General features: G+C 35.7%; 1 protein-coding gene across 2 annotated transcripts in view; it reads right to left on the reverse strand.

The window, feature by feature from the left end:
• Window positions 1–12,630, reverse strand: part of LOC120078006 — a 136,766-nt gene that overhangs the window by 25,590 nt on the left and 98,546 nt on the right. Inside the window, exons 38-50 of one of the 2 annotated variants that reach the window (XM_039032178.1) lie at window positions 12,271–12,630; window positions 11,492–11,981; window positions 10,638–10,801; window positions 9,505–9,667; window positions 9,085–9,354; window positions 8,759–8,953; window positions 8,286–8,328; window positions 7,519–7,640; window positions 6,923–7,414; window positions 3,005–3,775; window positions 2,823–2,896; window positions 2,395–2,746; window positions 2,212–2,316 (exon numbers count right to left, since the gene is read on the reverse strand). In XM_039032178.1, coding sequence (XP_038888106.1) covers window positions 2,212–2,316; window positions 2,395–2,746; window positions 2,823–2,896; window positions 3,005–3,775; window positions 6,923–7,414; window positions 7,519–7,640; window positions 8,286–8,328; window positions 8,759–8,953; window positions 9,085–9,354; window positions 9,505–9,667; window positions 10,638–10,801; window positions 11,492–11,981; window positions 12,271–12,630 — 3,601 coding nt within the window. Of the gene's footprint in view, window positions 1–2,211; window positions 2,317–2,394; window positions 2,747–2,822; window positions 2,897–3,004; window positions 3,776–6,922; window positions 7,415–7,518; window positions 7,641–8,285; window positions 8,329–8,758; window positions 8,954–9,084; window positions 9,355–9,501; window positions 9,668–10,637; window positions 10,802–11,491; window positions 11,982–12,270 lie in introns of both variants that reach the window. The other variant, XM_039032177.1, reaches the window with a different exon arrangement.

Below are 12,630 nucleotides of genomic sequence, written 5' to 3' on the forward strand. Positions count from 1 at the left end.
AAACAAAGGATGACAGATGAGTTCGAGATCAAAGATCTTAGTGACTTGAGATATTTCCTAGGAATGGAGGTAGCAAGATCAAATGAAGGGATTTCAATGTCTTAGAGGAAATATATACTAGACTTGTTGAGAGAAACAAGAATGACTGGGTGCAAACCTGCAGATACGCCGATAGAAGTCGATAACAATCTAGTAGAATCAGTAGATGATGTTCCGGTTAACGAGGAAAGATATCAACGGCTTGTGGGGAAGTTGATCTATCTTTCGCATACCAGACCTGATATATTGTATACAGTTAGTTTGGTCGGTCAGTTTATGCAGGCTCCTTATGAAAGAACATGGAGGCAGTTATGCGGATTTTAAGATATCTGAAGTCTATGCCTGAAAAAGGCTTGGTGTTCAGAAAACATGACAAAAGATGCATTGAGATTTACACAGATTCAGACTGGGCTGGTTCTATTACTAATAGAAAGTCTACCTCTGGATATTGTACTTTTGTGTGGGGAAATTTAGTTACCTGGTGGAGTAAGAAGCAAGGTGTCATGGCTAGGAGCAGTGTCGAAGCAGAGTACAGAACTATGAGCTTTGGTATTTGTGAAGAACTGTGGTTAAAAAAGGTTCTGGTAGATCTTCATCAGGAAAATAATGACCCGATGAGACTTTATTGTGATAATAAGGTTGCCATTAATATTGCTAACAATCCTGTTCAACATGACGGAACCAAACATGTTGAGATCGACCGACACTTCATCAAAGAGAAACTGGATAACGGAAGTATCTGCATTCCCTATGTTCCGTCTAGTCAACAGATTGCAAATGTTCTCACCAAAGGGTTACCGAGACAAACATTTGACACCTGTGTTAGCAAGTTGGGTCTCATTGATATCTACGCCCCAACTTGAGGGGGAATGTTGAAAATGTTGTTTAGCCCTAAGGGCATTTTAGTCTTTTTACGTGGTGTCTACAGTGTTGGGTTTCTTACCTTTGGTTATTTATACTTGTCCCTGTATTGTGTACTGGGTATCAGAAATTAATAAAAAACTCTTATCGTGGTTTTTTTTCTCCCTGGTATAGGGTTTTCCATGTAACTTTGGTGTTTTCACTTCTATCCTTTACTTTTCAATATGTATATGTAAATAGAGGAGCTTATTAGTTTCTTGTCCTTTATTGTCTTTTCACTATAGTCTATGGCTTTCATGTATGCCTATATATATTAAACTCTAATGTATAGAATGAATGAGATTCTTTGATATTTTGATATCACAATAAAATAAACACTGACTTGTGAAGTTGGTTGGTGGTCAAACATTACTCAAGTCAATGCCTCAAATACCCCCAACAATTAGGGAGGAAAGAACGTTACAAGGGTTTAAACACAGGACTTCTTGCTTGGATACTATGTTAAATCACCAATTGACCCAAATACTTAAACTTAAGGTAAATTTTAATATTATATCAACAATCTCATAGTTTCTTACTCTTGCATAAGTGTATGCATTATTTCTCAATGTAATATGGAACTATAGAATCTTACAGATGCATTCTCCTGCACTCCAACACGTAATAAGTACCAATTGGAGTGAGGGTGTTGAGAGTACGGGACATATGGGTAAGATTTGTATAATATAACTAAGGGATTCTTCTTAGTAGTAATTAGCTAGGGTGTCCTGGTTATAAATAAAGGGTGTTAGGGACCTTAGAAGTGTGGATCATTTTAGTGAGAGTTTCCATAGTAGGGCTTGGGGAGAGAGAGCCTCTCGAAGAGCTATTGGTATATTATAATTTCTCTTGATATTGCAATATATTACTATCTTTATGTTCTTTGTGTTTCTTTAAGTTTCCTTGTTAGGTGGAATCCTAACAAATGGTGATAGAGCACGTTTATTCTGAAGCATCGATCCTAGCCATGGATTATGGATGCAGTCGCTTGGGTTGACTGTACAGAGTTCTTTTGACAGACAACACAAAGATCACACGCGAATGGACTGGAAAGATCTTTGGCATGCTGACGGTGGATCCATGGTAAGAGTGAAAATTGCTAATGAAAAATAAAAAATACACAAAAACATCACCATGATAACAGCTAAAATTGATAACGAAAAATAAAAAGCGTGGTGAATGAGAATATTAGAGAAACAAGACTTTTGGGAAGGTGATACAAGAGATGAGAGTATCACCTGAAGTATCCAATAACTCAAATCAAGAAATTACCTTTGTTGGTACAGATTGATAAGGACATGGCTTTGTTGAAATGAAAAGCTGCATACGCTTTCCCTCATCATCACCATCACAAGCATAGAGATCTAAGGATCCGTCCTGCAGATAAAATCAAATTAATAAAGAACGCCTTGACCCTTTTAAGAAGATAATGGATCCAAATTTTGAAACTCTTACCATGTCGCCTAGAGGAGATAGATCTTCAACAGTTACACACTGGCTCTTCCTAGTTTGATTAATTGATACAGAGAGGCCCAACGAATTGAAGTTCAGAGCAGAAGCGATCGTGTAACCTTCGTGTATTTCTTCTTCAGTTATTTCCTCGAAAGTGTCACTGTCAATATTAGTTTTGGACTTAAACCGGTGATAAATCTTTCGTGAATTTTTTCTCCCTGATCTGTCTACAAGATGGAGTGTCAGAGGAGGACATCTAGAAATAGAAAACCAGTAAGGTGCATAGAATCTGATGATCTTCTCCAGGAATGGATGCTCCTGATTATGATTGTGTTCAAGAATAACTTGAACAACCCTGCACAAACCATACTCACGTTGGTCTCGAAGAAGATAAAATGAGAAACAAATGGGGTAGGGAGAAAAAATGGAACCTTCCAGTAATTGAACTTCTCAAACTTAATGTCCTTGACGGAACTCCATGAGGGTGGGATATAAGAACTGCTTCCTGTCAAAAAGAAAAGAGGAGGATGTAAAAGAAAAAAGAAGAAAAAACCATGGCTACAGCAAAATCTCTCATGAACAATGTAGCAAGATGAAAGAGAACTAAATTTACATGCACAGGAAGCCATCCCCTCTGTGGGAGGAGTGAAAAGAACAATGGGTTTCTGATGTCAGCATCATAGACCTTCACAGTTTTCCCCGGATGAAGGATGGCTCTGCAGCAATCAATGAAATGACCACTTTTCTGTTTCTCTAGAACAGAAAATTCTGTCACCAGTGGAAGGTAATTGGCAATAGACAATGGAGCCTTGATAACAAGATTCCAGTCCTGAATAGGGTCAGAGTGTATATCTTTGGCAATTTCCAATGCTTGTATGCCTAAACAAAACCATAATCTATGGGAACTACTTGACGAGGTTCCGCTTGTCTGAACACAATACAACAACTCCTCAGATTCACTTAGGGTTGAAATACATATTTGAGAAAAAATATCAGGCCCATTAACATCATCTTGATTAGGTTTATCTACAACTGAACTCCAAGAGTACTCATCACAATTATTAAGGGTCGAAGGCCTAAAATGAATGATATAAAGTCCAGAATGTTTCAGCACCGATAAAGGTAGGGGAACCGTATCACCAGGCTTCAATTGCCCTATGAATACTTCCCTCTTTATATTGTTTATTATCTGCCTCCTACTTCTGATCCACCTCCTTTGCCTAGCATGGTTTACAGATTTCACAGAGCTAGAAGAATAGGGCCATTTTAAACTTTTGACATCTGGAGCATAAACCCAACCATCAGCAGCAGTATGAGGGGTCTTGTCCAAATGCCAATCATCAATCCATTCCCAACCTGACGGTAGCTCAACTCTTGATGTTATCTGAGCAAGTGAACATTGGATTAAAAAGCAGCCAAATAATGGATATGAGCCATACAAATATGCACTGAATTTCAATAACTAGAAACAAGAAAGCACCAAAACCATTCCTCAGGAACAATCAATGGAAAAACGGACTTGTGTAAATTATGATGCAAAATCGTTGTAGCCATTGACAAAGCTTAGTTCGCAGAACTGAACCAAACATTGAATATTAATATAACTGTTTCCTCGATACTGGCCTTTGTCAAGCCAGCCCAACTCTATGAATAGATATGCGTGTGTTATTTATTTATATATATATATATTTTTAAAGGAAAAAAATCATTGATATAATACAAAGAGACCCATTCTCCAAATACAAGATCACCAAATAGAAGACAAATATAAGAGACAAAAACAACTGAAGATGAGGAAAACTACATGCCAAATAAGACGAAAACCCATCAACTAAGAAGCACAAAAACTTAGAGAGAGAGAGAGAGAGAGAGAGATAGGCCCCAAAGAATCTAAGAGACAAACTTAACCAAAACAAGCCAGACCAAAACCAAGTAAAACAACAAACAAATGATTGAAAATATTGCACGACAAAAGATCAATAAACTCTTAAGAAACCATAAGGAGAGAGAAACAAGACCCAAGGAAAAATGACAATACAAAACTCTGACAGAAAAACATCTCGAACAATCCATAAAAAGGCTATTATCTCTAAACGACCAATGATAACACCATTAAGCTGTAACTTTCAAAGAACTAGAAGGAATAGCCTGCAACTGAAGATCACAAACCTTAACCAAAGAAGTGAATTTGTCCGGAAAGGAGAAGATATTGGCAATTCTTAGTTTTGGGGGAACAAGATTACACTTTCTTATTGAATATGTGCAATCTTAAGTATTCTTATATAGGAGAAAGAACTCTTACAAATATGGGAAATAATAAACAATAAAGAAAAGTATTTTACAATTAATATTTATACACACATAAAAATTCCAACACTCCTCTTCAAGGTGATTTAAAGATGTCTTCCATGGGCGGCTTGTGAATCAATCTATCAAATTGTTGCTTTGGAAGGCTTTTAGTTAGTGCATTAATGAAAAGTTCTATTTCTATTAAAAAAAAGGCCTTTGTGGTTAATACATCAACAATTTGCTCGGATGTAGAAAGATAAGGAATACATATTGTTCCTACTTCAATCTTCTCCTTAACAAAATGCTTATCAACCTCGAGATGTTTTGTTCTATCATGTAGAACTGGATTATGGACAATAGAGATGGTGGCCTTATTATCACAATAAATCTTGTAGTAGGTTTTCCAAGGGATGGGTTATCCAATTGATATTGTTCCTACTTCAATCTTCTCCTTAACAAAATACTTATCAACCCCGCCCCTGCCATTTAAAGAGGGGGATAGGGGAAGGGATTCCCCGTTGGGGAAACGGGTCCAGCCGGGGACCCCTTCCCCATTTCCTCTTTTGTTTCTCCATGTATACTTTTTTTTTAAAAAAAAAAAAAAAATCCTAAATTATCTTTGGTTTGGGCTTGGACATTTTAGTTGGGCTTAGATTGGGCAAAATAAAAAACTAAGGTAAATGCAAAAAGTTAAAATACCTACATATTCAAAATCTAATCGAGTTGGGGTCGGGGATACTGATGTAGGTATATTAAGGGTATTTTGGGCATTTCTTGTAAAAAGAGTATTTTGGATATTTCTTGTAAAATGACGGATTGTATTCTCTTTTTAAATTCAGTTTTAATTTTAGAATAGGTGTGATAGAACCCTTCTCCTTTGAGTCTATTTAAAGGAGGTTAGGTTAGTTAGTTAATTAGGATATGTGAAGATTGGAGAACAGTTGGGAGATATATTTACCAAAGCTGCAAATGGAGCAAGAATAAGCTATTTATGCAACAAGCTGGGCATGATTGACATATTTGCTCCAACTTGAGGAGGAGTGTTATAAGATATATTTAAATTAATTTGTACAATCGTCCTTTATTGCAATATTGTATATCCCAGATCAGGGTTTCTCATTCTCCTATATATATATGTACCTTTTATCTAATTAAATGACAAGAAATTCGTTCTCCAAAAGTACAGAGTACACAACCAAGTTTGAGTCTGTGGCCAAACCAAGTGAAGAGTTGATACCACTAAATACGAATTACGCCCGGAGATGAGTGGAAGACTGTATTTGAGCTCTACTTCTCATTCGTAGACCGATGGCCAAATTAAGTTACCTCATTGAGTTGACTTGTGATCAACATACTAATTCAATTATCAATATTGCCCATCTCAAATCTTATTTTGCTTCTGTTGACTTCCATTTGGCGTCCTAATTGTCATCTTTGAGGTCAAGTCTTTTTTTTTTTTTTTTTGGGGGGGAGTTGGTGTACAGACAAGCTAAAGGGTATGCATTGTTAGTGAGCTAAAAGTGAGTGAGTTAAAATAGGTAGGTAGTTAGTTAGTTAGTTATTCTACATGCTTATAATCATTTCACCTATAAATAAAGTATCTCCCCTCATTCAAAGGAAGAGAATCATTTCATTCAAAATTAGTCTGTCGGTATTACACTAGAAGGTTACACTAATGATGTTGAATTTACAACCCTCCCACTCGACATGACTATTTTTGGAGATCATCCTGATGAATCTAATTGCCTTCCTTCCTCCCTTACCTTCTATGACACTTTTTCCTCCTTTAGTAATTTGATGGAGTTAGTTTTGTCCACTGTTTTGTTTTTTCTTTTTTTTTCTTTCTTTCTTTTATGCAAAGTTAAGTTAAGCACCATTTCATTCATTTTAGCTTAATCTTTCTTAATCAATAATTGGCACTCTTTATTGTAATCACCTATAGATGTTGGGGGGTTTTCCCCAGATCTCAATTATCAATAAAATGTTTCTTTTTTAAAAAAAAGGGGAAAAAAAGAAAATATACAACACATACATCACGAGAAATTAATATTACAAATTAAATTATAACTAAGTTTTAAGCACACGACCAGCTAGAATTCCACCAAACATGTAACAAATGAAGTTCTTTTTAATAAAATTATTTTAAAAAAAGGCTTTTCTTCATTTCATTTCAACTATTTTCTTTTCTAAATGATATTAATTTGAATTCAATTTTTCTCTCTTAAGAGAGAACGATTATTACCTCTGGAACAATTCCTTCTGAGAAATCCTGACTGAATTTCAGGCAGCTAACCCAGCCAGCAGCGGGGCTGTACTTTTCAGTTTCATAGAACTCTTCTGTAACAACCACGTTACTATCGGCTGTTGAACCACCAGAATTACCAGTTTCATCCAGGAGATGCATGTCTTCTTTGCAACGTTTGGACATGAGGCAGACATCAAGTATAAAATCAGTATTGTTCTGCACTGAGACGAGAGACCTAACTGTCACATATCGGCTGCCGTCCTTGACAGTCACTTGGCTGGCAATGACATCATTCCCTAAGCGCCAACAAGCAGCTGGTGTAGCATAGTTTAACCTAACAGTAGTCCAAGGGCCAGTCCTGTTAGGACTTATTTGAATAGATCCAGATTTTCTTCCTTTACTTTGGGATTGATTAATGTTCTCAAACTCTGGTTTGGGCGACAAAAGCACAGTACAATTTAATCTTCCACCGGACTTGGATATTTTCCCCTGTGATATAATTTTTAGAAACAACTTTAAATTAGAAATTGCAATAGACTTCCAGATGGTTGTCAAACAGTTACATATCGTACAGGAAGTACAAGACCTATTACCAATTCAGATGAAGCAAGTTCTATACAGCTTAACCTATTCACGTGATCATGCAAATGAAGTTCATCCTCCAAGCTCTGCGCTATCTGTGTTAAAGGGGCAGAAAAGAATCCAGAAGCCTCACCTGTAGAATTGATAAGGAGGGAGATTATAATGACCTTGCTAAATTTTCAAAATGGTTTACTACTCGAAAACTACAAAAACTTACTAAAAAAAGATCAATTTTCCTCATAACATTTCACTTCCAAGCAATTAGAAATGAATAAAAAAGATTCACGCAATTAAAATGAAACGTGACAGTTTTACCACACAAGATATCGCCATAAGAAATTACAAATAACATACATAACAACCATGGATGTTCTTTTCTTTTCTTTTCTTTTCTTTTTTTCTTATCTTAACAAATATAGATATGGTTGTTATCTGAACAATAGAGATGACGTGATGCCCAAGAGCTAGCAAGGTACCTTATAGGTGTCGGTCATACACATTTTATTCCCATCTTTCCCTTTTTGTTTTGAATTAAAAAAAAAATTCAGATCAGAGTTCAATTCACTGCCAAAATGTGCCGTGTTATATTCTCAAGTCAAACGAAAAACTTAACTACAGTGCATTAGTGTGTGCAAGAATTTAGTTATACATATCCAAAACTCGTGACGTGAATAACAAATATGAACCAACTAGAAATAAGAGTAAGTATCATTGGAATCAATTTGTAGGACATCCCTCCATTCTTCTATTTAAGAGAACTACTAGCACGTTAAGGTACCTTTTCCAACATCTGTTACCATCAATTCCAGCATATATTTTTCCTGTGTATTTTGAAAATATGAATAACATCAGGGAGGCACAAAGAGATGGTATTGACAGAAATCAAAAGCATCTACAAAGTCTGGAAAAAGTTAGATATTTTTCTCATGTAAAGAAAGATATTTGGTGTTATAGATGTAAGATTTTTATATAAAAATGAAAATGACCCCTATCATCATTTTAAGAATCAAGACTGGTAATATCAGCACCATAAACACCAAAAGCACTAATTATACATAATTTATAATATAAACAGCACCAATTCACCCAAAAAAGGATTATAAATAACAATGAATAATCCGATTGAATGGCCATTGATAACTATCAATCAATTCTTCAATAAATCATAATTGCCACCGGTGTAACTATGAATGAATAAAATAAAGATGGTCATGGCTACATGTTGAATGAACAAGTCTATATAGTACCCACCGGGGATTCAACTTTGAAAAAGAATATTTCGTTCCAGTAGACCAAGTCAACCTCAGCAGATAATGAGTGGTCTGAGCTACTTCCGGATGTGCGTGCACTCTGTTGATGTTGCAATTGAGCAAAAACCCCTTGGATGGGAGTAAGGCGAACAGCTACAGTATATTGGTGAACAGCCGGTCCTTCAGCCCCTGGCAACTGTATCAAATGTTTGTCCAAGTAAAAGATGACCAAGTGCAAATAATTGTTCATAAATGAAAGAAACATATTGAAAGAAATGCCGAGGAAAGAGTCTTCACAAAGTAGTTGATGAAAATTATATGTTATACCTCTCCATCAGAAATTATTATCGTCACCATTCTTCTATCTTTCTTAAAATGTTTTCCTTCCAAATGGGAATCTAACATGTTCTTTGAAACAGGAACTTTTAAGGGCTTCATGTCCCCTGAAGGCATCCTAATTACATTTTGAAGACCACGTATTTCAGTAGCTCGGATGTAAATGTCCTGACCAAGTTTATTTTGTGGGATGATAAAGTAGTCTCGCTTGGCATGCACATCACCGATACTTCTTCCTCCAGAAGTGGAAAACAATGAGTCCTATACGACAATTCCCAGGAAAAAGAAAAAAGGAAGAAGAATTGGTCAGCCAGGCATTACATATCATGCTAATTGTTAACTGAATGCGATCTTGATCTACAGAGGCTATTAATATCAAAATTATAATAGAAGAAGAAACATATGTACTACTCTTGTTTTGTTATGCTCCTGAACATGCGTGAGGTTGATCCAACTTGCATATGCTTGAATGAGCAGATTGACGCTAGACGCTGAAATATTCAAATTTAAATCCCTAGCTGAGGTAAGATGCAACTGAGAAGCTGAACCAGGGGCATTTTGATCGTAGTGGTACCTGACAGGAACCAAATTAAGACAATCAGTTAAACGCGCAAACTTATATTCCTGACTGGTGACATCATCCTGATTAAATAAAATTGTATGAAAAGACTTTGCTTTTTTTTTTTTTTTTTGTTATTTAAAAGAACCAAGAGCTAATCATCTAAAGATAGCAAAAGAGGTTGAAAGCTCTCCAACTAGTTTGGTATGAAATAAAAGATGATTACAAGGTCAAGATTCAAGAGCCCAAATGAAGTAGTTGGAATGAACAAATGATTAGTAGTTAATCTTGGGTAATTCCTGATTTAATTCTTTTTAGATTCCTTCTATTTGGAATATTTTGTTTAAATTCTCTAAAAATAGAGAATTCCTCTTTCGTATTCTACAACCTTTGATTCATAATAAAGAAAGGTGGGATAAAAGCAAGGTAGAGGCAATGTGAACCACAATTGATGGAGGTGGAAATTGGAGAAAAAGGAATTTCAGCACATTAGTTCTACCATTGTTCAACCTTCACAACGAAGCTTTTCCTTCAAATGTAAAACACAACAAATAGAGGTGGAAATTGGAAGAAACCCTCATAGAATAGGAAAGAGTTGACTGACATCCAGTGTGCAATGGGACATTTAGATTGCTGAATGGAGCATCACGTGAGTAAAATTTTACAAACTAAAAAATAGGATTTCCAATACCAAAAACTAGTGGGTCGCAGAAAAATTAAAATAAGGTTTGCATCTTCCACACTTTTACTATGAGTGCAACACAATTTGGATTAGTTCTAAATTCTATCATTTGTGTTGACAACAAGCAAGGAGTGAGCTCATTGAACACCTTACAAGTTAACGTGAACCAAACAGACCTAAAATATACTTCAAAGTTTTAGAAATGTTATCAATTCTAGTGCACAGTTCAGGCAATCCCTAGGTTCATAATCATTTCATTTGATGAAAGAAATGGCATAAAAAGAAGCATCCCAAGGTAGTTACCTCAGAAATCCATCTACAGGTTCAACAAGAGGCTCCCAAGATTCGTACTTATCATTATATGATCTGGCAGTCAAAAAGAAGTTCATGACAGAATTTAAATATCCTTTTCTTCCATGAAGACTAAATCCCAGCCCGCTAAGCGATATATTGAACAATGGAACCATCTGTCAAAATCAAGAAGAGAAATTATGCAAATAAATCGACAAAAAAGAAGTCCATTTGTATTTATAATCAACTAAATGTGCATAAAAGGATGGTTCATACTTCAAAATGAAAGAAAGAAGATCGAGAAAGCTCAAAATTTTTTATGAGGGTAATGGAATGTCGGTAGAATTTGAAACAAACAAAATTCCAAGGTACATGGTAAAATTGGCACATGATGGGCCATAGGGCAATCAAATGAAGGCTGTCAAAGAAGAATTAAAACAAGAACAATATGTTGCACAACACTCTCAGATGAGGGTAAAACGAAAAGAATATGTTGCACAACACTCCCATATGAGGGAAGTCTTCGGGATCTGCTGACCCTCATGTCTATGTATTCCACACTTCTATAATTAAATCAATCCATCTCAGGTGAAAGAGTTTTTCCATATTAATTGAGGTTTTCTTTAAGATCCTTGTCAAGGAAGAAAAAAATATATATAAGACAAAGATTTCAAGCAAAAAAATATTATTTAACAAGAAGCAACTTCATTGATGTATGAAACGAAATAAAAAAAAAAAATTTTTAAAAAATATTAAATCAAATTGACTCTCATAATGTGCCCCTTTATTTGAAGCTTATTATAACCAGGTGACCAATACTATTTGTCTTATCATTTAACAAAACTGAAAATGAGTAGTTTTCTTACCAAACCAGCATAATCATCAAAAACTGCAATAGAAAACGTTCTCACTTCTGCATCAATTACAGTGTTATCGGAACCACTGGTTACATGTGAATCCGCCAGCTTAAGATTGAAGCTCCTTTGAGGCCTCTTGGACCTGCTCCGCACAACAAAGGTCCCTAACTCATTACCAACTATCCATATGCTGAATGGCTCGGTTATTAGCTTAGCATCTGAAGAATCCCAGGCACTTTCCTCCACGAACTGATCCCATGTTACCATATCCATCCGAATGCATCCCAATGCACTGAAGTCTTGTAGCTTAGGCTTACATTTGCATGCAATACAACCCAAGGAAACAAACCCTGGAGGAGCTTGTGGCAACCAGAAGGATATATCTTCCATTCCTCTTTGCTTCTTGATTTGTCCCACAAGTTGGAAATCTAGTGGGGACTTGTACAGCTCTTCATCTCCGGTATGAAGAAGAATAATAGATGTATTTGGAGGCTCAAATCTGAGTCCAGATGACAACCAACAGTTAACCATAAAACTACAGGCATGTTTGGATTGACTGGAGAAAAAAATATTTTTTTAAAAAAAGTCATTTTTATTCAAAATCTTTTGAGAAAAAACGGTTTAAAATACACTTAAAAAGTGTTTCAAAAACTATTTTGAGAGATTGTCAAACATTTCAATTTTTTCTAAAACGACTTATTATTAAAATTGAACACTTGAAAAGTTAAACCAAACGCACCATAAGACTCTAACATACCGACTAAAAATAGAAAATGAAAGACACACACCCTTTAATAACAACATCACCAAAATAAATCTTCCCCTGAGGAACAACTGGACGCCATATTGATAGTTTCTTCTTGGAATTTGATCCTTTATTCCACCATATCAACTGAAATTTACCAACAGCCTCAAAACGCTGACCAGAAGTTACAATAGGTGATTTCTCCAAATGCAGTGTCTCAGTTTGACTAGGTGAAGCATGACTATCTGAACTCTTAGGTATTTCATGATACACTTCAGGAAACCCAAATATTGAACGACGCAGTTCATATGCAGTACCTCTCACACCAAAAGATGTTGGATCTGCTGGCAAGAAAGATCCAGCAGCATTGTCCACACGCCATAAAGCAAAATTTGAATGGCAC

Source organism: Benincasa hispida, chromosome 5, assembly GCF_009727055.1.
Source record: "Benincasa hispida cultivar B227 chromosome 5, ASM972705v1, whole genome shotgun sequence".
Taxonomy (NCBI): Eukaryota; Viridiplantae; Streptophyta; class Magnoliopsida; order Cucurbitales; family Cucurbitaceae; genus Benincasa; species Benincasa hispida.